General features: G+C 43.0%; 10 protein-coding genes across 10 annotated transcripts; 4 read left to right on the top strand and 6 right to left on the bottom strand.

The window, feature by feature from the left end:
• The first annotated feature begins 233 nt into the window (after positions 1 to 233).
• Positions 234 to 2,542, top strand: V1514DRAFT_332945 (Gti1/Pac2 family-domain-containing protein). Its single transcript, XM_066927936.1, has one exon. The coding sequence runs from the start codon at positions 681 to 683 to the stop codon at positions 2,223 to 2,225; it is 1,545 nt and encodes a 514-aa protein (XP_066782652.1). The 5' UTR covers positions 234 to 680; the 3' UTR covers positions 2,226 to 2,542.
• On the bottom strand, positions 2,484 to 3,499 carry V1514DRAFT_332943 (mitochondrial 54S ribosomal protein mL49). Its single transcript, XM_066927935.1, has 2 exons — positions 3,121 to 3,499; positions 2,484 to 3,012 (listed from the first exon to the last, which is right to left on the bottom strand). The coding sequence occupies exons 1-2, from the start codon at positions 3,439 to 3,441 to the stop codon at positions 2,878 to 2,880; spliced, it is 456 nt and encodes a 151-aa protein (XP_066782651.1). The 5' UTR covers positions 3,442 to 3,499; the 3' UTR covers positions 2,484 to 2,877.
• Positions 3,500 to 3,620: 121 nt separating this feature from the next.
• Positions 3,621 to 5,357, top strand: V1514DRAFT_308454 (eIF3 subunit 6 N terminal domain-containing protein). The gene is made up of 2 exons (XM_066925721.1): positions 3,621 to 4,189; positions 4,260 to 5,357. The coding sequence occupies exons 1-2, from the start codon at positions 3,713 to 3,715 to the stop codon at positions 5,157 to 5,159; spliced, it is 1,377 nt and encodes a 458-aa protein (XP_066782650.1). The 5' UTR covers positions 3,621 to 3,712; the 3' UTR covers positions 5,160 to 5,357.
• A 24-nt stretch (positions 5,358 to 5,381) lies between these two features.
• V1514DRAFT_320723 (uncharacterized protein) lies at positions 5,382 to 11,100 on the bottom strand (the record flags this gene model as incomplete). Its single annotated transcript, XM_066926014.1, has 5 exons — positions 5,382 to 7,031; positions 7,091 to 8,945; positions 9,003 to 10,697; positions 10,766 to 10,912; positions 11,009 to 11,100. 5 exons carry the CDS (start codon positions 11,098 to 11,100, stop codon positions 5,382 to 5,384), a joined length of 5,439 nt encoding a protein of 1,812 aa, XP_066782649.1.
• Positions 11,101 to 11,252: 152 nt separating this feature from the next.
• Positions 11,253 to 13,150, bottom strand: V1514DRAFT_101430 (actin family). Its single transcript, XM_066924362.1, has 3 exons — positions 11,760 to 13,150; positions 11,635 to 11,697; positions 11,253 to 11,568 (listed from the first exon to the last, which is right to left on the bottom strand). Exons 1-3 carry the CDS (start codon positions 12,842 to 12,844, stop codon positions 11,406 to 11,408), a joined length of 1,311 nt encoding a protein of 436 aa, XP_066782648.1. The 5' UTR covers positions 12,845 to 13,150; the 3' UTR covers positions 11,253 to 11,405.
• On the top strand, positions 12,942 to 13,878 carry V1514DRAFT_332937 (uncharacterized protein). Its single transcript, XM_066927934.1, has 2 exons — positions 12,942 to 13,278; positions 13,361 to 13,878. The coding sequence occupies exons 1-2, from the start codon at positions 13,019 to 13,021 to the stop codon at positions 13,701 to 13,703; spliced, it is 603 nt and encodes a 200-aa protein (XP_066782647.1). The 5' UTR covers positions 12,942 to 13,018; the 3' UTR covers positions 13,704 to 13,878.
• Positions 13,879 to 15,161: 1,283 nt separating this feature from the next.
• V1514DRAFT_266370 (uncharacterized protein) lies at positions 15,162 to 15,900 on the bottom strand (the record flags this gene model as incomplete). The annotated part of the gene is made up of 2 exons (XM_066924800.1): positions 15,162 to 15,443; positions 15,496 to 15,900. Coding segments are annotated over 2 exons (687 nt in total), but the record flags the coding sequence as incomplete, so codon positions are not given.
• A 687-nt stretch (positions 15,901 to 16,587) lies between these two features.
• V1514DRAFT_332934 (mediator of RNA polymerase II transcription subunit 1-domain-containing protein) lies at positions 16,588 to 18,789 on the bottom strand. Its single transcript, XM_066927933.1, has 2 exons — positions 18,298 to 18,789; positions 16,588 to 18,236 (listed from the first exon to the last, which is right to left on the bottom strand). The coding sequence occupies exons 1-2, from the start codon at positions 18,699 to 18,701 to the stop codon at positions 16,859 to 16,861; spliced, it is 1,782 nt and encodes a 593-aa protein (XP_066782645.1). The 5' UTR covers positions 18,702 to 18,789; the 3' UTR covers positions 16,588 to 16,858.
• Positions 18,790 to 18,856: 67 nt separating this feature from the next.
• V1514DRAFT_332931 (RecF/RecN/SMC) lies at positions 18,857 to 23,144 on the top strand. Its single transcript, XM_066927932.1, has 8 exons — positions 18,857 to 18,996; positions 19,062 to 19,137; positions 19,212 to 19,250; positions 19,308 to 19,447; positions 19,500 to 19,579; positions 19,643 to 19,721; positions 19,780 to 20,996; positions 21,064 to 23,144. The coding sequence occupies exons 1-8, from the start codon at positions 18,982 to 18,984 to the stop codon at positions 23,057 to 23,059; spliced, it is 3,642 nt and encodes a 1,213-aa protein (XP_066782644.1). The 5' UTR covers positions 18,857 to 18,981; the 3' UTR covers positions 23,060 to 23,144.
• On the bottom strand, positions 23,135 to 25,619 carry V1514DRAFT_332928 (AFG1-like ATPase-domain-containing protein; the record flags this gene model as incomplete). The annotated part of the gene is made up of 5 exons (XM_066927931.1): positions 23,135 to 24,080; positions 24,163 to 24,625; positions 24,714 to 25,141; positions 25,217 to 25,304; positions 25,367 to 25,619. Coding segments are annotated over 5 exons (2,069 nt in total), but the record flags the coding sequence as incomplete, so codon positions are not given.
• Between the last annotated feature and the right edge of the window lie 26 nt (positions 25,620 to 25,645).

Raw genomic sequence — 25,645 nt, 5'->3', positions numbered from 1 at the left:
TTGCATGGAATTGTATCTATACATATAACGTATATGTTGTATAAGGTTCTTCCGTTAGAGTTAAGTGTCTACGATGTTTGCTACTTGGGTATGAGTACCGCCGTCATGAGGTATGGTTGTGAGCACCAAAAAAAAAAAAAAAGTAAAAAATAAAATAAAATAGTATAACTCTATATCCCGTCCTTGTAACTTCATTTATGATTAGCCATACAACTTTTAAATTTATGCGCAACGCAAGGGCCAAGAGGGCGCAGCGTTCTCGCCTTTTTTGCATTTTACAGTATAATAAATTTGGCTCAAATCTAAAACGTGTCGTTCTCTTTTTTTTTGTTTTTTTTTTAATTTTTGTTTCCGTTTTCCCTCAAATTTCTTTTATGTAACATATATAGCGAACTACGTGTTTTACGTTTTATATATACATATATATCTTTCCGTGCTCATGCCCGCGCCCGCCGTTCAAACTTGAACTTTTGAACCGCCTTTAGTGTGGTGTCGTTTCCTGGTTTTTGTCTTTTTTTTTATATCTCCTTTTTTCTTTTCATCGTTTCTTGATCGTGAATTCAATTATTTTGATTATCTTTTGTATATTTTGGTCATCACTGTTTCCGTATTTCCGGAGCTTAGATCTTTAAGTGAATCTTTAAACAGAACTTGATTCACTCACGCAGCCCAAAAAAAAAATGGAAACTTATTTCGGTCACGTTCGCACTCCGCTTGATGCAATCATCTTGTTTGAAGCCTGCCGTCTCGGCGTACTACCACGCGTGCAACGCAGGTTATCTGAAAAGGAACGCCTGGCAATCCGGTCTGGTTCCGTGTTTGTTTGGGATGAACGTGAGGCTGGCATGCGGCGGTGGACCGATGGCAAATCCTGGTCAGCTTCACGAGTATCGGGTTCTTTTTTAACTTATCGTGAAATGGAGGGCAAACGTGCTGGCACGTACGGCGGCCCTTTGGTTGATTCGCCACCACCTTCAGCGCCAGCACATTCATCTCGCAAGCAATCACCATCGGATGCCAATCACGGGTTTGATTCCGACTCCGATCGAATCGACGACGGACCTGATGGCTACAGATACAAGGCTGATGGCCTCATGAAGCAATCATTTTCCATCCAAACATCGTCACATTTAAAATTACACCTGATTTCTTATTTTTCACGTCATCATGCGCAACAGGACGATCTCGTGCAACCATCACGAGATCCGGCGTTGAAATTTATTCGCATTCCCAAGGGCATGTACCCCGATGCTACGACTTCCGATCCTGAAAGTGTTCATGCTGGCACTCAATTCAATCATCCGTCACTTCATGAGCAGCAGCCGCCTCCACCACCACCACCTCCACATTCACAACCGCAACCGCAACACCAACCACAATATGGACACTCTCTTAATGCTCCAATAAATTACCAATCACATCCACCTCAACATTCTCAGTCTCAGCCTCATCCTTCCGTACATCATCAACCTCAACCACAGCCGCACCTACTTCAACAAGCACATCCTGCACCACATCATGCACTACCGCCATCGCACTTGCAATCCCAGCCGCAACAGCAACCACACCATGCTCCGCTGTCTCAATCGATTGCCAGTATGATTCATAGGGAGCCGCAACAATTGAATGCGTTTCCTCCTCAACATGAACATCCAACCCAGCATCAATATCAGCCTCAGCATCAGACGTACTGGCCTCCGTCACCTATTTCGACTCCACCGACATACTCAGCGCATGGAATTGCTTCGGCTGCAAGCAGCCAACAGCACGGCATGCACGTTCAGCAGATGCTTTCTGGACCACCACCACAACCACCACCACAACAACAACAACAACAACAACCTTTTCATCATCATGTCTCGCCTGTGCAGGTTCATTCGCAACAGTCTTTCCTACATCCACACATTCAACAAACTCAACAACCTGGTCAACAATTATCTCCACAACAGCAACATCAACAGCAAATACATCACAACAATCAGGTGCACCAGCCGCCCTCTCCTCTCCCACCTCAACCACAACAAATCCCCAGACAAGTTTCACAAAGTTACTCGCCCGTTCAACAGGCAACCATGCCCAATGTTCCAGGCATCAGGACTGAAGTGCTTCCGAGCGTGTCTAACATGGTTGCTGGCTTGCAAGTGCAAGACATCCCCATTGATAAGGTAAACTTTGGTGAGGATTTGCGAGCGATTAAAGCGTTAAATCGAGGATTTAGTTTATAATTTGAAAGATGATTTTTTAAAAAAACAAGGGAAGGTTATTTGTATATATATAACACCTTCTTGCGTCCGCAGCGCAGTCAGGTGAATTGTTTTATCTATTTCAATCTTGGCTTCTTTTTTTGTTTTACTTTTACTATTTTATGTCTATATGTTCTTTTATTGGCGCGGAAGTTTTCTTTTTTTTCTTTGCTAATTGTTTTTCTTTTTTTTATGTCGATCTTTTTCAATGTATGGACGGATCCAGGAGTTTTATTCTTTGTTTGATGATTTTATTTGTATGACTATCGTGATATTCAATGCTACATATTTTACTAGGATATATAACTATATTATATATGACCAAGTTAAGTCAAAGGTTGATATTCAATAACGTGCTTATCACACTGAACAATAGTATTCATATCGGCCCATCCGCTTTCCTTTTTCTTTCTAAATTCTTTAAACCCGGTTAGTCGTCCCCCATTACTTTGAAGTTTCTTTATTGAATACGACTGTAAAAAAGGAAAAATTAAAACAAAAGTTATATATACATGGAATCAAAATTCGATAAGTCATGTTTCTTTTTCTACTTTTTTTTTGTAGTTATTCTTCATTGATATATGTACAAAAGAAAAATAACACCCCCACGAACGGAGAAAACCATGTAAATTGTTTAAAAATGCTTTTCCAACAAGGACCTCAATTCTTGTGCCCGATGGCCATTCACAAGAATGGTGTTGTTTGTTTTATTCAGCGTTACCTTACTCGAATGGATCTTAAAGGCGTGTATTAAATCTTTCCTTAGTAACTGTTCAAAATTTTTTAAATCGTTAGTTCAAAGTTTTAAAAAAAAAAAAAAAAATTTTCAACCCGTGATAAAAGCTGATCTTCTGGCAAAAAAAAAAGATCTTCTTACGCTTGCGTCTCCTTTGATGCCTCGAATTAATGTCAACAATCGACTGCCACCATGCTTTTGTATATTGTATATCGGAAGTTCTCCATGAACCGTACGATGAATCCAATAAAATTGATTGATCAAATTTATCGATTTCTCATGCTCTTGCTGTCCTTGCGTAAATTTAGTCTGTGGGATTAAATCTTCAAACTTCACCGTGCTTGACTGCTGCTGTTCTGACGACTTTACTGCAGCGATTGTTGAGTTGTATCGACATCTCTGAGCCCTTAAAACAGTGCCAGAAAGCCGACTAACTTCTGCCGATAATCGTGAAAACAACATTTTCAGTATTCGTGTGCCTTGCTGACTCGTCAATTGCCTATTTTTTTTTTCTTTCGGGTTTGCGAAGTAATGTGCCAATCTAAAAGTGCAAGAAAAGAAATAGCCGGTATGTATCACGTGATCATGGCGAAACGCACAAAAAAAAATTCGTTTTCAATCTACAGGCCCGTAAGAATTATAATATATTACGTCGTCAGATTTTTTTCACCTCAATCACAGGAAAACAAAAGAAGGAGGAAAAATTAATATCACAAATAAATATAAGGCAGTCATGGCTTCATCATCTTCATCATTTGATATTATCCCCCGGATTCTGCCCTATCTCGACCGGCTTTTAATTTTTGCCCTGCTGCAACATATTCAAGAGCAAAACCTGTACCCTGCTGATGCGTTGTTGCAAGCCAAGTACGATGTCATGAAAGAGACCAACATGGTTGATTACGTGTCTGATTTATACAAACAACTTCATGCTGGTTCTGAACCGGAAGGCTTGACAGATCGACGAACACAGGTCTTGGCCAAGTTACAAGATTATGAGAAGCAGGCAGGCAAGGTGTTAAACCTGGTTAAGGATCCAGAAATTTCTGTCGCATTTAAGAATGACAGGTTGCAAAATTTTTCGTATGTTAAGGAAAATCATGGCGTCAGTGTTGCCGACGTGAACGTGCTGTACGATTATGGCAAATTCCAGTATAACTGCGGCAACTACGCTGAAGCTGCCGACCTTCTTTTCCATTTTCGTTCTTTGGTATGTATTAATTAATATTTTTTAAAAAAAAAATGACAGTAAAACGGCTAACTTTTTGGAAAATGCACAGTCCAATAACGCTGACCTTGTGTTGTCCGCCACTTGGGGCAAGCTGGCAGCTGAAATCATGACCTTGCAATGGGACAATGCTGCTGAAGAATTAACCAAACTTCGGGAACAGATTGATCAAAAATCATTTACTGATCCGTTGGTTCAATTAAACCATCGTGCCTGGTTGATTCATTGGTCACTTTTTTTCTTTTTCAACGCTGATGCCGGTCGTGAAAAATTAACCGACCTGTTGTTATCGGCAGCATACTTAAACACTATCCAAACTGCTAGTCCCTGGATTTTGAGATACCTCACGGTGGCGGTCTTAACCTCACGCGCGGCTGCTCGCAAGAATTCGGCTCAGGCAGCCGGCAGAACGTCCACGTACGCGACCTATCAAAAGCAAATCCGTGAATTGGTTCGCGTGATTAGGCAAGAACGATACGAATATTCTGATCCTATCACCGAATTTGTTTACGCACTTTATGTTGATTTTGATTTTGAAGAAGCGCAAGCGAAATTGGCAGAATCCGCTGCCGTGGTCAGGGCTGACCCTTTTTTGGTTGGCTCTGCAGACGAATTTTTGGAAGCAGCTCGTCACCTGGTATCAGAATTATATTGCCAAATTCATCAACGTATTGATATTAAGGATCTTTCGGCAAGGCTTAACTTGTCGGACGAGGAAGGTGAACGTTGGATCGTGAACTTGATCCGGGATACCAGGGTTGATGCCAAGATTAATTACACTGATGGCACCGTGATCATGAATCACCCACCTCAAAGCGTGTATCAGCAAGTGATTGAACGTACCAAAGGCTTGTCATTTCGAACCTCACAGACATTGGCCAGTTTGCTGACTGCCCGGTCGAACAATGCTACCGTGCAAGTCACAGCCGACACGGCCGCCATTGCTGAATAAGTGACGGGAACCAAACTAAAAAAAAAATATTTTTATAGATAGCCAAGGAGGGAAAACGAAACAAAAAAAAAAAAAAAAAAAGACAGAACGATGGTTTAATTTTATTTTCGTTTGTTTCATGGTTGGGTTCATGTAATTTATGTATTGATTTGTTGATTATCTTTATAAAAATAAAACCTTCATAATTATATATATATACATTCATTTTTGATTCATTTATAATCATTGTTCATGAAGCCTGGCCATCTGACGATATCTGGCAGCAAATTTTTGCACGTAGGTTTCCATAAAGAACGAATGTTCCTGACCATGCCTGTGTACCAAGTTATGTGCCAATTCATGAGCAAACACGGGAAACCAGTAATCCAATGCCTTGCTCATGTTTACAACCGATGATGATGATGATGATGATGATGATGATAATGATCTGGCAAGCGCCATACCGGATGTGCCGGCTTCTTGTTCTTTATCTTCGCGATCCATTAACACGAAATATCGCAGGTTGAAAAACAACGCGCCGTTGATATTAAACGCCACGGACGCACCAGCATGATCATAAAAAATATGAAACGCGGTGTTAACCGACGATGATGGTGACCTAATGGCAAACACGTTGTACGCCAATTCTTGCAACACGCGATCGAACGCCAGCAAATGCGACCGCACCAGGTCAGCCGGAACGGTCCAGTTCGAATCCCTTGACGTGAAAATTTTCGTGCCCGAAGGTGACAACCGAGTGTAATACCGCAAATCATGAGCCACTGATTCGTCACACATTCGCTCTGCCGCACGACTGACTTCAGGCCCGTTGGCGCCGGTTGCCAATTGCTGCTGCCGCGGGTCATTTCGCAACTGATCATTATCATATGGTGCCACGGTTTGGATGCCTTGGTTTAATAACTTCATCGTATGCTCCGGTGATATCGGTTGTTTGTCTCGTGCACCGTCTCGTTGGGTCGCTGACGACTGCGGGCTGCTAGCATTGCTGCCTTGCTGACTACCCCACCACCACGAGCCAGGCGTACGAGATGTTGACCTCTGCTGTCGCTGTTGTGGCTGTCGCTGTTGCTGCTGCTGCTGCTGCTGTTGCTTGACCACATCTAATGATTCGCCTTTCGGGCTCTCATGAACATTATTTTGGTTCGACAACGTTGTTAAACCCCGTTCGACCTCCGCTTTGGCTTTGGCGAGCAATTCTTCCTGCTCGCGCGCTTGCGCGAGTAACCTCTGTTCCGCCGCTTTATTGCCAATCACGACTTGCTGTTGTTGTTGTTGTTGCTTCTGCTTGCTGTTGCTGCTGTTGAGATTATTTTGATTAATTAGTAGTCGCTTGACGTTATACCCACGTCTTTCTAGCGACCGCAACGACGTGCTCAACAACGATTCCAACAACGTGGCCGCGTCGGGCGTGGGCCGGTCCAGCACGATTTTAACCAACGCCTGCGCAATGTCAAACCATTCAAACTTTGGCACCAAAAATAACGTGATTGTGCTTGATCCGCCAGTGTTCTTGCTATTTCCGGTGTTGGTGATGGCAGCAGTGGTTTCCGTGGTCACGGAGTTAATATGCTTGCCTCGCATGTGCGTAATCGTGCGCCGAATCGAAACCTTGGACACGGATGCCATGCGAAATGATTTCTCAAACCTGGCAAAGCTAAATTGCAACTTTTTATTATGATTGCCACTGTCGCCGTTGCCGTTAGGGTGAGCGTTATTGTTGTTGCTGCTAAAATTCGAGTTATTAATTTCAGAATATAACTTGACTCGTTCTAATATTCGCTTCCTTGTAGATTCCGTATCTGAAGAGTTAATAACCGCACCAATAATGTTTGATTCTTGCACGATGGCTGACATTCGTGGAGATCCAACACGCTAAATAGAATGTTAAATTTTCACAATAAATTTTTCTAATTATTTCAAAAGATGCATACCGTGTATAATTTTTCCAGTTGTAATTCAAACGGAGCAGATAAAACCTCCTTTTTAAAAAAATTATAATTTACAACGTCGTCATTAATAACGATATCAGACGGTCGCGCCAGCACGTATGTTTCCTCTTCTTCAACATAATCTTCGCCGTCTTCATCATCATCTTCATCATCATCTTCATCATCATCTTCATCACCATCTAATAATGACTTGTTATTATTACCTTGATGCTGTTTTTGTTGCTCAAAAGAAGAATTCGCCAGTTTTTCATCGTCCACATATTTCTTGCCAATCAAAAACGGTGAGGTTCTCATGGCTTCCACCAAAACGGCATCAGCAGAAATAAGATTGTTCCAATGCTTCTCAAATTCAATCAACAATTCGATATATCGATTAGCCGACCCTGCCTGCACAAACATCGCGTTCGGATCTGCCACGGTCGACCGGGCCAATTCAATCACACTGGGCTTGTCCCTCGCACCACAGTACCGTAAAAAAGCGTTCGCGGCCACGTCGAAATCAACAAAGTCAAAGAACTTTCTATAAAACAAGTCATCACCATGACTATTACTCTCAGGATTTGAAATAAACACTTTTGCGGGAGATTGAAAAGTAGCAATATTGTTGTTGTTGTTATTGCCAGTTTCGTCTTCAAATAACGGCACGAATCTGCTATCCTTTAACTTGTTAATATCACGTTGAGACAAATCTGTTAACCGGCTTGACATGTACGCAAATTTCTTTAATGCTTCGGTCCTTGTCCGTGGCGGCCGACTGATTAGTCGGTCAACCACGCTTGACACCGGCGGATACATGGCTACGCCAAATTTCCAGGCTTCTACTTGTAAGTCCTCACGCAAGATTGGGTAATCAAAAACTGCCGCTAATGATGACGAATAGCATTCAGCCGGCGCCACGATTAACATCTTTTTCTTCTCTTCATTCGACGTCGTGGCAGGTAAAAACCGAGTCATGATTTGCCCGTCAATGACTTCCCGGTACCGATTTTTTTCAAAATTATTAACAAAATATGACAACACCTTATCCCTTGATTGATCTGACGTGCTCGTGGCTGCCATGTTAATCAATTCTCGCGCGGCGGGGAATTTCTTTAATCCCAACTTAAACAAAAACTCGGCCTCGATCGAACGGGAATGCCATACGGAAGGCCACTGCAAAACTGGCAGGCCTAATTCTCGCAAGTCATCTGACGGTTGATAAAGATCAGCCACTCTATACAACCGGTCACCATTGTTATTATTATTATTATCATCTTCATCATCATTGTCGTCAAAGCGGGTGTCATTATCGGCCGTGTCGTTATTTCCATCCTTGTTGGCAATCTTGTTTTTCTTCTCAGCAGATACGATCTCGTTTATTCGTAAAAACTCAAAATCTTCTGGTCTCATGTCCTTTTGCTGACTGGCAAGGTATGAAACCATAGCTGCCGATGACCATTTGCGATCATTATCTTCCTCCGCGTGCAATCTCTCCATCACGTATTTCAATTCCACAGTTTTGCGAACGCCAAGTGCTATTAAAAAATCTTCGTTCGCACTGGCAAGCAATTGGCTGTCCACGATGGATAAGTCAGGAAACATCTTAACCTGCCGAAGGTATGACTCCGATGCCAGCTTCATTCCCTTTTGAGTCGGAATACAAGTCTTGCCTGATAGTGCGTAAATGATAGTGCTTCTGTTGGCAGACGACATTCCGAACCAATGGTTTGAAATCGCCAATAGCACTTGCTTGGCAAATTCTGGGGTAACAGATACGTCATATTCGAGTGTTAAGCTGTTATATTCTGAATCGGTCAAAAACTTCACCCATGTCGCGACATCAAGAGGCACCCAGCCACTATCACTCGTTAAAACTCGATTGTATGTTTCAAAAATAAAAGGAAAAATGACTCACAGTAATTCAAGATCTGAATTTTTTATCTCTTTAGATACAGTATAAGGTAAGCACTTATATGGTACTGGCATGGTAGAAGGCACGAGGACCGGGTTATGGTAATACCCAACTGATCCCAATTCAACCGTACCAATTTTTTCATCCGCCAGCAATGCGAACCCAAGCATTGATCTAACTTCACTTAAAACCAAATGGTCTGTATTCAATTTGGTCACGCTCCATTTCAAAAACTTGATTGTGTCGGCAGTGTTTAACGGTCGCCTGGCAAATTCATTCTTGATATCAGCAACATCAACCGCGCGGATTAATCCTAATGTTTTTACTTGATCATGAAATTCCGGTGCCGTGTTGTACATGCCTGTTGAAATCATGGGCATATCCTTCAGAAACGAAACATCTTCCATTGCTCGTGCCTCAGTCGATGGTCGTAAGCCCTTTGTTGTGATTAATGGCACGGACGGCGCGGACTTCCAAAACCCGGTCGCAATGAACTGACCAATGCTGGCATCCGGGGTTGAATGTTCAAAATAAAACTGACGCATCGTAAATCCTGCCTTTTCATAAATATCGTCTTCCTGTTGTCGCTGTTCTTTATTCTTAGTCGTGGGGTTGTCCGATGGGATAAGCAAGCCAACGTTTGCCATTTCCGTTCCATAGACGATACGAGTCAGCACGCCTGCCATGTACATCATTTGTTTGTTCCAGTCTTTTACAAACGCGTTAGCGGTATCCACAGCGGCACGTTCCATGGTCGGAATCGCCTGTGGCGTGGCAATGTGAGATTTGATCGCGGTGGTCTGCTTTGTCGGGAACCCAATAAACACTTTCGCATCAGCAAATGTCTTAGGAAAGATTTGATTGGCAATTCCAGATTTTAATTGTGATGAATCGGCTTCGGTCTTGTTTAACGCGATCATGGATATGGAAGCATGCCGTGGCGGTGGCTTCATTATGGCAGCTTGCAACCTTTGCGCAAATGCTGACGATGACGTTACAGTCACGTATGCGGTAATGTTACGTAGAAACAAAGCTGCCTCGGTATATTCATTCGGTTTTTCGTTGTCACCTGAAAATGCTTGCATGAGTGTTAACCCAAACGCCATTATGCCTTTCGTCTCTGACTCTTGCTTGCCCAATTGCGTTACGTTTAAATATTTGGCCTTAATTTGTACCGACTCGGTGTCTATTTTGTCTATTTTCATCGTACCATCTAATGATTTCAAATTAATCTCATTGGGTATTTGTAGTGGAATGGGATCGGATTTCAATTTTTCAATTTTCAGGAAAACAATGCCATCCACAATAAGTTCAATCTGTTGCAACTTAACAAACGTTAAGCTTTGGGCCAAGAAACTGGTGAAATTTGCCAGTTCAGGTAGTGGCTTTGGTGAGGAGTATGGCAAATCAATCGACGTCCATATCCCTGCGTTTGCTTGTGCTTGCTTGGATAAGTTTGTTCGTCGGTAATGTAATTGATCGCCTTCATAATAAAAACACATTGCGGTCTTGCCAGAGACCACCAACGGTTCATCCGTGATGGCGAACACAGAATAAAAGCCGACACCGAACGCACCGATCTTTGTTTCATCCGGATTGCCTTTTGCAATCTCACGCAACCGATCCCAATCTTCTGGCCGGAAAGGCATGCCGTCGTTACTAATCCGTAATCGTTTGACTGTTGATTTATGTACGTTCCTTCAAGGTCCAGTTGTTAAATAACTTTTGCCAAAAAAAAAAGAAAAACCAATTTAACTTGATCATACATTATTTTGTCCATTTTCAATGGCTTCAGGTCATCAGTCTGAAATTCAACTTTCACAGTTGTCGCTCCCGCATCCGCACTGTTTTGAATAAGTTCTCGAAACAATGCATGATCTACCGGATATTTCGAAAGTGTTCTTGTAATCAGCCTAGTAAAATCAGTCAGTAATGCTCGTCTTCATTTTTTTTTTCTTGAGAACATTCGGTAATTAAAAAAAAAGAAAAAAAAATGGCAGGATTCTCACGCTCGATGGTTAACTGCAACTGTTTCACTAGATGCGGTGCCCGTGCCAGCTGACACTCGCCGGATTGCATCGAAGTCAACAGTCGAGCTCATTGGGAGAATGATCCTTAAGGTATGTGTTTGATTGTTTGGTATATATTAGAATAGTGTTAGAAATTAATAAAGAACTTAATCTATCACCATTGTCGGAGATCCGAAGGGTTGTATCATCTAATTTATATTTGCTGTGTATTGTTTGTTGTCGGTCAGTATGAAATTGATGGATTACCCCTGGCAGTTGATTAAACATCGCACGTCCCCCGGAACGGCCAAATTACGATAGAACCGTGAAAGCCCACGACCTAAAGACTTCATACATTATAATATACAAATACAAATACAATCTATTACGCAGGGCTTCAAAAGCCGCCGTCCTCAACGTCATCGTCTAATCTTCCAAACTTTTTCAAGCAAGCGTTAATTCCGTACTCTTGATATTCCTTCCTTGTAACCTGCCGCTGCTTTAACTTTGCCTTCCGACTTGCTAACGATGCGCCACCATGCCATGCGTATGTTATTGGGCTATACCAATTAGCATATTATGCTCATCTATAAAACAAATAAAAATTTTCTAGTTTAGTGACTTACTCATCTGGGAAACCTAGACGAAGGTTGACATCTCCAGGGGCTAAAACCCGCAGTTCGTTTCTTCTAAAACACAAAGTCAGTTTATCATGTATACTTTCAATTTTTTTTATCTTGTTTTGACATACAATCTTTCGGAAAATCCTGGAAACTTGGTGTTACCCCCAATAACTATAATATTCGATAGCAGCAATGCGCGCACGTCTTCATCGGGCACGGCGTTGGTCGCCTGCAATACGGCTTCGGGCAGACCTGCCTGTTGAATTCCGATATCCTGGGGGTTAAACAATACTTCTGGAATCGAAAACCGCTCGTTGACAAGCTGCAGAACTTGTTCATCCTGAGACTGGGTCGACAACGACGACGACGATGATGATGGGACAGCCGAAGAGTCTCGAACATGACCGGGTACGAACCCAGAAGGCGTCGCTCTTGGTAACACGTAATCGACCCGTAACGGATTTTTGGATATAGACAACTTTTTGCTGATTTCAAGATCAGCTGTGAAATTTGAGCTCACAAGACATGCTTGCTCCTTGATATGATTGACAATCTCGGAGTCTTCCATCATGTTATAATGCCGATAAGAAATAGTTTCTTTTAAAAGATTTCGTAATAACTTGCCACCTATATTAAGTCGCTTAATTCCAGGACGGTATACCAAGTTTGAAATAATAGGCGTGATTGTTGTTGCTGAATAACCCGAATCAATCACCAGCACGGTATCCGGCCTGCCGACAACCTGCGGCGGCGATTCATCGCCTTCATGACTTGCAATTAACGAGCCCGCGTTTTCGTTCTCATATGCAAGAACAGATGCACTTGTTTTATAATACGCAGCAAACCCGTATTCTTCAAACACGATCTGGTCTGTATTGTTCGAGCAACTAGGCATGGTCAAGATCGGTTCGGTCAACGTCAACCCGGAGTCCGCAGGATTAACTTTCAAATTGGCAAATAATCGATCCCAGATAACATTTTGAGTCTCCCAACTTGTTAAATGCCCACGTTCAAAAGGTCGTCTGAACACGACGCCAGATTCGTCCTGGCATTGCGTGGTATATTCATCGGCAACGTAAATCTTGCGATCCCGACTGCGGGCAATCCAGTTGGGATATGTTACCGGTGCTTGATCTGAAGTGCCAAATCCTGCCTTGATTGAATGTGCGCCGTTATCAATAATGAACGTTGGAGGTTGACTTTGTATTGGCATCCTTTGTTCTTAAATTCTTTTGGAAATCAACATTGTAAACTTGACTGGGGCACGGTACATATTAATTGTAGTTGGATTTCCCCTGAATTTGCATCGAAAAATTGCCTGAAAACATATTTACTCGAATTTACAATCCTTTGCAAGAGAAAAAAAACCAACTTTTCGTTTAAACGAATGACCGGAAATACCGTCAAAAAGGCAGCCAAGAAACGTAGGGCAGCTCGAGACGCAGATCCTGCCATACAGAGCGGCAATACAAATAAACGACAGAAGACAACCCCACCAATTACAGCAGCACCATCATCGCCGTCGTCGACAATAATACCAAATGCAAACACAAGCGACGGCAAAAGGCAGACAAAGTCAAAAAAGTCACATTATGATTCAAGAATAACAATCAAAAAGTCAGATTGGTCATATATTTACTTGGAAGCGTAAGATAGAGAGAGAAAGATGAAACCTCAAATAGTATCAAACTATCAAACCGAACTAACTAGGGCTTCATTTCAACTTTAGAATACTAGATAAAGATAACAATCAGCCTGCAGCATCGAACCCACAGATTGATGTTTTAACTTGGTATTTTATACTCTCATCTGCATTTTCGAGATACATGGGTACGATCGGATCAGCATTTCAATTCGACATTGTTCATGTTGACCAAGTGTCCTCATATGTGCGGGTACCATCGATAAATTTTAAGCCAGCTTGGGCAGCAGTTTCAGGGTTTTTTATTACGAATGGTCATAATAACATCAATATTGATGGCGGATATTCAAGGATCGGATTAAAAGTAATTGGCACGTCAAAGTTCTTGTCCGGCCTGGTGGGACCGCCGCGCAAATGGAGACCTCCATGATGCGAACAGGATGAAGATGATATCATTGTATATTTACGTCAAATCAAAGTATGACTTAAAATGTAAATTATGAAAACATAAAATGTTACTTTTTCTTTTTAAAGAAAACAAAAAAAAAACATATTAATTTATTCAATGGTGAATCATTTAATATACTGACAATGTGCATTTTGAACGGCGATACCAAACTGACTCGGCCATCAATAAAACGAAAAAAAAGGACAAAAAAAACATAACATACAAATAATCATTCAAGGCGTTAACACCAAAATAGTAAAACCCAACCATACAAGTAATTTATTTCTCTTTTGCTTGTTTTAAAAATGAAGAAAAAAACCGACCTCACTCAGTAACACACACAAAAAAAAAAAAAAAAAAAAATAAACTCACAACGCACGAGCGTGTATTTTTTGACAAAACTTATCGAGCATTACCAATAATTCCGGTACGCTTTGGTGGAGGAGGAGGAGGCTTTTTAAACCCGACGGCCTGACCAAGCCGCGAACCAGCGCCGGTAATGGTACTTGTAGCACTGGCACTTAAACTGCTCACAGTAGAAGAAGACGAAGAAGCAGCCCGATCAGCAGCTGCGCTGCCATTATTTACTCGCTTCATGCTTGATTGAAACACGGGGGCGGAAATGCCTGGCGCCCGAGTTGGTTCGTCGTCCGGGTCCGAGAACACATCGTGAGCAGCAGACACGGTGCCAAACGCAGACGGCCGGCGACCAGATGACGAGATGGACGGTCTGGTAGATTTTGATGGCCCACTAGAAGATAATAAGGCACCCTCAGATACAACAGTAGTGTACGGAGCAGGGAACAGACCCGATTGGCCGGCATAAGGTCCGCTAATTATTTCACCAATCCACCAACCAGGGTCAACTTCTTCTGTGACCTGAACAATGTCACCAGGTTCAAGAGCTAACTCGTCATCGTTCTCAGCATCGTACTTGAAATTCGCCTTTACTAGTTTGCGCTTCGGTCCGCCCAGTGACGGGCGTGGACCAGGCAATGGCGGCGGTTCAGTAACAGATCTGGTAAATCGCGGTGGAGCCTGAGCAGATGAGTTTAATGACGAAGACAGTGAAGAGGTTGATGAATATGACAAGGCAATGTTGGAGTCACTGTTGGAAGTCACGCGAGAGGGTATGGCACCGAAGGCCGAAGACGAAGCCGGTTTTATAATTTGTGGCTGGTCATGATTGGAATTGAGCGATTGCAATGAAGATGTAGATGATGCGCCGGAACGACCGGCCCCGATGGTGCGGCGGGCAGCGGGAGGTGACGATGTGTCGTCATGCGAGCTCGGCCCGAATGACCTAACCGAGGCGGACCGGTTGCGGTTGGGCTTTGAGGGGCTTATACTAATGGCCGATGACGAGGTGGAGCTGTTATTGTGGTTGATGGCGGATGATGAAGATGATGAAGAAAAGGAAGTGGAAGATGAAGTTGAGACGTCGGTTATCCAATTTTTGCGCAGATTTTGCACGATTTCGTATGAACGTTCGTAGTAGTCGCACTCGGCTTCAAAAAAATCAACCAAGTCAGCCAAGTTGTCGTTCTCAGCGTCACGAATTGAATTCATCTTGCGAACCACGTCTTCTCCCGCTTCCTCGTACTTTATTCGCTGAGCACGGACTTCTTCCTCGAGGCGGGAGTCTTCACGCTTGACCTTTTGTGCTTTTGATAATGCAGCGTCGTAAGCGAGTCGCCTGGACTCGAGTTTCTTTCTGGATGACTTTGCAAAACCGTAAGTAAACAAAAAAAAAAAGTAATACAATAAGCAATACCTGAAAGTCTTTAAACTGCGCAATGCTTTTCTCTATGCCTTCAATAAAATTACGGTTAATACGGTCGACGTAGATTTCTTGTGCCCGGGCAAGTTTTTGGTTAGCCACGCCGAGCCGAACTAATGCCTGGCCATAAACCGAATCAGAAATGAATTCTTCTCCAAAACTGGCCAAGTTTTGTCCAACAATGTCGATTGGTGAAGTCTTTTCCTGGTTTTCGAACTCGCGACGTTTGGACAAGTTGCGCACGTAGATGGCCATGGACTGATGAACCCGGTCAGTTCCTTCGTATCGCATGTTAATTTCGTATTCGAGATCTTTAAACTCTTCTGATTCCTGAGTTTTTTGCTCCTGGCCGAGCTTCTCAGAAGTCCATTGCCGGAGCCTGTCTATCTTTTTGGTCATCATCTTGGGCGACGAACAGCAGCAGGACAAGGAAAAGAATTAAAAAAAAAAAAAAAAAAAAAAGAAATTGAACGAAAAAGCCCGGACAATTATAAAATGGAAGCAATTGGCTGGTTACTATGGAAGGGGTAAGAATGGGAAATATAAAAGGGGGCCCCCGAGAAGCAAAAGCGATAAAAGCCAGCGGGCGGTTGGTGGTGGTTGGGTGGTCGTCTATTGGCATAAGATTGTGGTTTGGCTTTTAGTTTTGGGCAGCGCAGGGGCCTCTTCGGCAGCGCGCAGCATCAGCAAGTCAGGTCGTGCAAATGATGATGATATGGCATATATATATATTATTGAAGCAATGGGTAAGAAAGACAATGGACACAATTACAATGTAACTAAGACTTGGCTAATGGCCCGCAAATAATTCATTCTTGCTTGTTGCGGTCACTTAAATTGCTAGTGAGCAACTGCCATAAACCATCACTACATTTTATCTCCGGCCCGGTTGCCTCAGCTGCGACTTTGAGACCAATGCTGAATTAACCTGGGCCAACGTTTGCTCCACTGGTAGCCACTACGAGTCAATGTGCCAGCCTAGTTAACCTAGTTAGCCCAATTGGCCAAGTTAGCCCATCCACTAGTCCCAATCTCTTCATTAACAATCACCACATAATATATTATATATATAACGGACGACATGGTCAACTCTAGTACATAATGTAAACTTGCAAACCAACTTGGCGGCAGTTTGTCGCGCGAACAGCCAAACCTTATCCAGCAAATATAGTTAAGGGCAGCGGCGCTTCCGATAAAACCTAGTGGAAAATTTTAAAATAGCCCCACACGCCAGGCCAGATGAGCTTACTTCGACTGATTAATGTTTAAGCAATTTAATTTACTAATTTTGACATATGTGTAATCATCACCCCATATGCCTTGTCCAAATGACAATGCAATCTTTTTGTTTGCTAATTTATTTGTCTATGGTATGTCGATATTTGCGAATCCAGTGCGAAACAATGCCCAAGTCTTCACTGATAGTGGCCACTCTCGCCAGCTGTTTGCTGGCAGCTTGTTGGTCCTGCTCCTGGTCCTGCTCGCTTTTGCTGTTGTAGGTCTCCGTAGCCACCTGACTGACCGTAATCACTCCGGCCCGGCCGATTTCAATTACAAAGCTGGCCAGTGATCCTTCCGTGGGTACAATGACTCCCAGCCGTGGTGCCTGGCCATACGGTCGTGCCACCGTCACGGTTACCTCAGTATCAGCAGATTCATGACCGCGACTACTGCCGACCGCGGCCGCTTTCAACACGTCGGCCAGGCCAATCTTCGCAGCTTCCGGGCTGGGTTGGGATTTAGTATCACGACCGGCACTGTCCAACAGCATGCTTGCCACTACTGCTTGACGCAAAATATCCAGCACCGTCTTCAATTGCCGCGGATGCGCAATATATACTCGCTCAATTACCCGTTGCTCGCAGTCCTCCGCTGACGAGAGCCGAAACCGGTACTGCACCGGCTGGCCGTCGGCATCGTATATTGTCCGCCTTGCGTACCGCACGCCATTATTACTGTAATCATCATGACCTGTAGGCTTCACCACCAAATCCTCCCGCGCATCTTCATCTTCGGGGTCCAGGATTGCAGCATCGTAGTACGGAACTTGAATTGCCGGCTCGAGCTTTAGCACAAACCCTGTGTTCTGTTCTTCAATATTACTGCGGTCCGGCTCGTTCCATTCCACCACATTATTATCATGACCGTCAAGCTGGCCTTCCTTCTTGCTGACGCTAATCCAGTCGTTATTTTGCAATACACCCCACTCCATCCCACCTGATCGGCCGTGCTCATCAATTTCAACCACCACTTTGTATTTCTTGCGGTCCGGCACGTTCGCAATCTTTCGCCGCTCATTCCAATACCACACTGATACACCAATCACGCCGGCATCGTCCACAACCGGCCTGCCACTGCCTTCATTCTCGGCATCAATTCCACGCGCCACTTCACTATCATACACGCGCTTCAATCCATGCTCGAAAACACCTTGCAAAATCTGGAAATTGTCAATCTCAGAGGTAGATAACCGGTCATGCCTAGCCAGTCGCTCAAGGTTTCGAGCAAACACATCAAGGGCCGGTGTTTGCAAATCTTCAAGTAAGATCGCACCCTTAATTGCCGCCGCGGCTTGAGCATCTCCGCCGCTATGATCAATCATGCTGCTGGCGCTCGAAAAAGCAACCTTGACGGCCTTGTGTTCGGGAATCCGCAAATCAATATCAATCAATATTATCCTGCCGCCTAAGCTTATTCGCTTGCCTCCTTCAATATCTTCTTTAAACACTTCCAACCTGTACGACCAAACATGTGTTAGTAAACTCCTTTCTTATAATGATCTCTACATTAATATACCCGTTGTTTTTTGCGAGGCGCTCAATTCCAGCCTCTGTGATCGCACCGGGACGCGTTCTTAAAATGTCAATAACCGCATCAATATCTCGCTTCCGCGACCCATCGCTCTTTGGTCTTCCAAACACGGCAATCTGGTCTGTATCCTGTCTATTACTTGCACCATGATCACTCCCACCATTTACTAAATCAATTGTATTTCGTAACGGCGAGCCGGAATGTGGTCGCCCGACGTTGAACGTGGCATTCGTGGCAGCGTTAACAGCGGCCTCGAACGAAGATGGCGAAGCAGATTGCAATTCAGACAATGGCTCGCTTGATGCAACAATATTGACGATATCTGGAGTCGCAAATGGTGTCACTTCATTAGATGATGGTATTTTAAACCCAAAAGGCGAATCACTCATGGTTCTGTCATTTGCTTTAATGTTTGGAGCTATATGTATCAGGTTTCTATAACAAATCAAGTTGTGATTTAGTGACCAGAGTGTGATCAAAATTGTGATTAAAAACGCGAAAAAGGCCCTACGCGTCTTCCCCAAAGAACGCGTCCAGGAGCTACCACGCAAAACTTTCAACTAACCACAAAAATCCAGTCAATTAATTCTCCGGTGATTTAACTGTTGTTCATAAACGTTAAGGATTTCATAGTCATAGGACTCTTTGGCTGTAGTTTATGGACTCAGGATGCATATCAAACAGGTACGCGAAATCACAAAACCTCACACAAAGGAACTTCACAAAACGATCTAATTAACAAATCTCAGCTTGTCATCCAAGGATTCAAATCTTACAAGGATCAAACTTTAACCGATTTATTTAGTCCTCAGCATAATGTTATTGGTAAGGAATGATTGTTAGCATAAATTATTCAACTGGCATTTTCAGAGCACATGCTAACTACATTCTTGCATTAGTTGGCCGCAATGGGTCGGGCAAGAGCAATTTTTTTGCTGGTAAGTGGGTTTATGTGAAACCTTTTTAAATTTGAATGTTTAGTTAAATTATTTTAGCTATTCGGTTTGTGCTCAGTGATGCGTACACGCACATGAGTCGTGAAGAGCGTCAAGCATTACTGCATGAAGGCTCGGGCACTGCAGTCATGAGTGCCTATGTCGAGATTGTTTTTGACAACTCAGACAATCGTTTTCCAGTAAGCAATTTTGGTAAAAAATTACAACATGCCCTATACTAATTGCATCTAGACCGGCCACGAGGAAGTCGTACTGCGCAGAACGATTGGATTGAAAAAGGACGAGTACTCACTGGATCGCAAGAGCGCGAGGTTGGTCTTATTTTATTTAATGAATTCAATTGCTTTATGCAAAAACCGCTAATGAAATACTAGTAAATCTGATGTTATGAACTTGCTAGAAAGCGCAGGATTTTCCAGATCAAATCCATATTACATTGTTCCCCAGGGCAGAGTAAGCAATTATTAAATGTCATACGCAGCACTTTTTTTGGTATACTAACCACCGTCAGATCACCTCATTGACAAATGCGAAAGACGCTGAACGACTTTCTCTGCTTAAAGAAGTTGCCGGTACGCAAGTTTATGAACAACGTCGCGCAGAGTCGCTCAAGGTCATGAACGAGTCGATTGGCAAGCGCGAGAAAATTGATGAACTTTTGCAATATTTAGAAGATAGACTGAGTGAGTTGGATGAAGAAAAAGATGAGTTAAAGGAGTACCAGGAAAAGGATAAAGAAAAAAGATGTTTTGAATATACGTTGTTGGATCGTGAACTTACTGAGGTCAATGCATTGGTGGATGGAATCGAAGACGACCGACAACGGAGTGCCTTATCAAACGATGACAGACTTGGCGTGTTTGCAGAGAGAGATCAGGTCATTCAGGATCTCGAATCCGATATTAATGCTTTACAACAAAAGCAAAAGCTACTTTTGGTTGACCGAAGGCAAATCGAGCAAGAACGCAAGGACTTGATTCGGCAACGAGCGACGACCGAATTGCAATTGAAAAATTCTTCTGATAACGAACATGATGTCAAACTCCGCGTGACTGACCTCCAACGAGACTTGCAAACCGTGTTGGCTGACATTGCCATAAAGCAAGCCAAGCTTACCGAAATCGGTCCGCTGTTTGAACAAAGTTTACAGGCTGAGGCTGAAAACAAGAAAGAACTGGCCGAGGCTGATACGATCCAACAAGAATTGTATTCGAAACAGGGACGAAATGCCCAGTTTAATGCCAAATCAGAGCGCGATAAATGGATCAAGAAGGAGGTTTCAAACATTCAAGCACTGTTGAAGCAACGACAAGACGTACGGCTTGAGCTGGAACAACAATTGCAAGACATGAATGATCAACTATCAGAAGCCAAGTCTGAGATTTCAAAAAGCCGTGAAACTTTGGAATCATCACAGGGTACTTTGGAAGAAATTCAAGCTCAACAGGCAGAATACAAAAAAAAACGTGACCTTTTGATTGATGAGAGAAAAGAATTATGGCGTGATGGTGCAAAGGCTGATTCCACTTTTCAAACTGCAAAGGATGAGCTAAGCAAGGCAGAGCGCATTTTTGCTCATACGATGGATCGTTCACAAAATGCAGGTTTGCAAGCCGTCAATCGGATTGCCAAGTCATTGAATCTCTCTGGTGTATATGGACCTTTATGTGACTTGTTCGAGGTTGATGATAAGTATAAGGTAGCAGTGGAAGTCACAGCCGGGAATAGGTAAGCTTGCCATTACAAAGAGTCAACGTAGCCATGAAAAATTTGCTAATTCAAAAAAAAAATTTAGTTTATTTCACGTTGTTGTGGATAATGATACGACTGCTTCGTCAATAATGGAAGCTCTTAACCGCGAGAAATCAGGACGAGTTACGTTTGTGCCATTAAATAGACTTCATTCTGGACAGACCAAGTATCCGGACGCAGAAGATGCGATTCCATTAATTGACAAGATTAGGTACAGTCCAGAACACGCAAAAGCAATCGAGCAAGTTTTCTCCAAATCTATTATTTGCTGGAACTTGGAATCAAGTGCTCAATATGCCAGGTCTCATGGATTGACCGCGATCACTTTGCAAGGTGACCAGGCAAACAAGAAGGGTGTATTGACTGGTGGCTATCATGACACTCGTCATTCCCGAATTGATGCTACCAGGTCCCTGCGCAAGTGGCGAGATGAATACGCGGCATTGAGTGACCGAGCGGCTGATATCAAGAAAAACGTCGAGCTTAAGGATCAGCAAATTACTCTTGTGGTCAGCACGTTAAAGAAACTTGAAACTCAGAAGCAGGAACTTGTTGAAACCGTGGCAGGATTACGCGATAGCCTGCGGACCAATATTGCTACCGAGACATCCCTTCAGGAAGCCACACGCGCCAAGCAACGTCTGATTGACAACGCGATTGCAAATAGTACAAGCTTGGAAAACCAAATTAAGAGTTTTAATAACGAGTTGAGATCAGTTTTTAACAAAAATTTGACCCAGGCAGAGACCGAATTACTTGCAGACGTGACCAGGCGCACGCGAACCTTGCGTGCCAGGGATGCAGAACTTGCTGCCAGCCGCGGCAAACTTGAACAAGAAAAACTGTTGATTGAACTTGATTTAAATCAGGTTTTGCTTATGCGACGTGATCAGATTCGAGCTGAGATTCTTGAAAGTGAAATCACGAGTGAAGATGCCGATGTTGATTCTTTACATGTCACTCTCGAACAGTTACAGAACTCCATATCCATAATTGAAAGCAGGATTGAACAATTGGAAGCCGAAAGTGAAGACGTGGAAACTGAATTAGCCACGAAAGAATCAGAATCTGGTAAGCTTCAAAATCAACAGATTGAAGATGCCAGGTCGATTGAGAAGCAACAAAAAGGGTTAGAACGAAGCATGGCTAAAAGGGGAATATTGATTCAACGCAAAGATGAGATCAACCGCAAGATTCGAGATTTGGGTGCGTTACCAGAGGAAGCGTTTGACGCGCACGCGAACTTGAAATCAGAAACCATCTTAAAAAGGTTGCACAAGTTAACCGACGAATTAAAAAAGTTTAGTCATATTAACAAGAAAGCGTTTGAACAATACTCCAGTTTTACCAAGCAACGTGAAGCCTTACTCAACCGGCGCACGGAGCTGGGCAATTCAGAGGCTTCGATTCAAGAATTGGTTCAGCATTTGGATCAGCGCAAGGACGAAGCCATTGAACGCACATTTAAACAAGTATCTAAAGGGTTTGCCGAGATTTTTGAGAAGCTCGTGCCAGCTGGCAAGGGCCGATTAATTATGCAACGACGAATCGATCGCGAACTAAGTCAACGCGAACAACAGCAAGACGACAATTCTGACGCTGACGATGATGATAATGAAAATGAGAATGAAGTTGGTGATAAGTCTTCGGTTGAGAACTACGTCGGCGTGGCAATATCGGTTTCGTTTAATTCCAAAAATGACGAGCAACAAAGAATCGAGCAACTGAGCGGTGGTCAAAAATCATTATGCGCGTTAGCCCTGATATTTGCCATTCAGCAATGCGACCCGGCCCCTTTTTACCTGTTTGACGAGATCGATGCAAACTTGGACGCGCAATATCGCACAGCCGTAGCGGGCATGATTCGTGAATTGGCAGATCATAATAACGGGCAATTTATTTGCACCACGTTTAGGAACGAGATGATTTACACTGCTGATAAGTTTTATGGCGTGTTGTTCAACAACAAGATCTCATCTGTCGCGTCAATTACGAGGGATCAGGCGTTAACGTTTGTAGAAGGCGAGCAGCCACGTTGATTAAGTAGTTTATTTTTATATTTTTCTTGAAAGTAAAGCAATCGTATTCTATTTTGCTATGGTTTTTTTTTTTTTTTTTTTTTTTGCTTGCAATGGTGGGGAGTATTAACGAATCGAATCTATAATTATGGGATATAAATAAAATTCTAAAACAAAAATTATTTGTCTAATTTTTTTTTTCAAACTATGATTTTTTCTTTATAAACGCGTCCGTTCCGCGTAACCATCGTTTCGTGATCTTGTCCTCAGTTTTGCGACCTGCCTCGCCCCATTTGATCATGGACCAAAAATGCGCCGCCGAAAATTTGGGTGCCGGCTCAGGATGCTTTCTGAACGGTGATGACTCGGCGTTGTGGTTACCATCACCGTGCTTGAATAATCGCTGCATTGACAGATCATGATTAGCCGCATGCGCCACGGAGCCCCTATTGTTTGATGATGACGATGACGATGACAAAGTAGTACTTGTGTCGATGGTTTCCCACGGCCTGGCATCGGGATCGACCGGTATCCAGTTTTGCGTGCTCCACCACGCGTCTGAACCAGTCATTTCACGTACCCGCGAGATGGCACGCTTATACGCAAATCTTTCATCTTCTCCCGTGAACGCACTTGCCCTGGTGAAATTCTTCGAATTTGCTTGTTCCTGACTCGCAGTCGCCGCCGCCGATGTGGAATATGCAGAAACGGTTTCCGTATCGTGATATGATGATACGTTCGGACGATATGGAGATGACAGGTCACGGTCGACTTCGGAATACATTTCTAATTCCAATGAATCCTCATTACTCGCCTGCCTTATCTGAGTGGCATTATTGTCATTCTTGTGCTGATTTTCCTGCTTGGCATCGGCAAAAAACAAATCGTCAATCACGGTTTCGGCCCTGATCACGAGCCGAACCCTGCATTCGTATAACGCATCGAGCAACGTGATCAATCGCCTTGCTTGATTTTTTTTTATTAATTTTAATGCCGGCACGCCATCCAGGATGAGGGTATGATATGTCGAGGCAAGCGTAATCTTTTAAATAATCAACAAATCCCGTTAGTATACAAGGCTACCAAAACATTTTTTTTAAAAAAAAACAAAACAAAACTCATACGTAGTCAGCTCCGGCCAATGGCATTTCACAAATATCGTCGAAATGAAACTTGGCAATTTGATTATACTGCCATGGCACATGAAGCGGTCGGCCGTACACGGTTAATCTAGCAGGCTTGCCCATTTTTTCAAAATCGGACGTGCCACAGATTTGATTAATTGCTTGTTGCCAATCCTGTTCTTCATGATCTGCCTGAATCCAATACCTTCTAATCGTGAAAACATGTCCGGAGTGGTCGAGATTTTCGGTCGCTTGATTGCTCAGTAGTTCACGCCAATCGTTATTACTTCTCATGTCATACGACACGCATCGAGCTTGCAACACGTCATAAAATGACGTGAATTGAGCTCTCTTAAAGTCAGCAGAGTATAGCTCTTTAGGTAATCGGTTCGAAGTGGCAACAAGCACTCCACCCATTTTGAAATAATAAGTGAACAACGTCTTGACAATCTTGGCCGCCGCACTAGGTATATTGAAAAAAAAATATTATGTGTTAGCATGACATAAATTAAATCAATTGCAATAGAATTTCTTTTTTTTCTTTTGCGTACATGTCTGGCAGCATAAACTCATCAAGTAACAATATGGCACTTTCTTCAATCAATTCGTGCGCAATCTTTAACAATACGTATTCATTTTGCAAGCTAACCTTGCGTTTTAACGAAGTTAAAGGTAAATTTTTTAACTCCTGGTTTTTTATTGTTTGCCGATGAATCCGAGAATATATGGATAACATAAAATTGTGATAATGCCACCGCCGTTTGGACGCGTGCGGTAATGACACGGCAAATAAATCCATGAGCATGGATTTGCCAGAACCGACTTCGCCATGAACCAATAATCCTTGAGGCGTGTTCAAGTTAAACAAGTCTTCTTCATCAGATAGTGTTTTTATCAACGCCAGTGTATGACGTTCGGGTGAGAACCATGGCATAGGGTTATTACTGTTGTCCGGATTGTTATCTTGGTCTTCGGATTCCTATATGACAGAGATCGAATTTGCAAAAGTTAGTTTAAACTATTTTTTTTCCTTTCATCTTTACAGATTACATGCCTCTAATAAGAGAGCCAGTTTCTCAACTTGTCGCATAAAGTCTTGCGACGGCATGTAATCTTTAACACGATAATACAACTTTTGAAATCTGTATATCTGAGTCAGTTTGTTTCATTCCCCTTTGCCTCTTATTTTAGTTGCCATTCATACTCAATCGCTGCACGATGCTGCGCTTCATCAGGTCTTATTCTTCCTGAATCAACATGGTGATGATATAAAACAAGCGGATCCGTGATCGTCAGACCCACCACCCGTTCGCTGTCCTGATGCGTTTTAGTAGTCGCACCAAATAATCTGACCTGTACAACATGAAATTTATATCCATTCCATCGTAAACTTTGAAGCCTTATTTGCATTCTACTGGCCATTGCAATCGCTCTATCGCTGGCACTCACGACCATGAGGTCTCTTAAGTTGCACAAAACCTCA

This window comes from Lipomyces japonicus (genome assembly GCF_038497905.1).
Source record: "Lipomyces japonicus strain CBS 7319 unplaced genomic scaffold V1514scaffold_26, whole genome shotgun sequence".
NCBI classification, from domain to species: domain Eukaryota; kingdom Fungi; phylum Ascomycota; class Lipomycetes; order Lipomycetales; family Lipomycetaceae; genus Lipomyces; species Lipomyces japonicus.
This window is presented reverse-complemented; position numbering and strand designations above follow the sequence as displayed.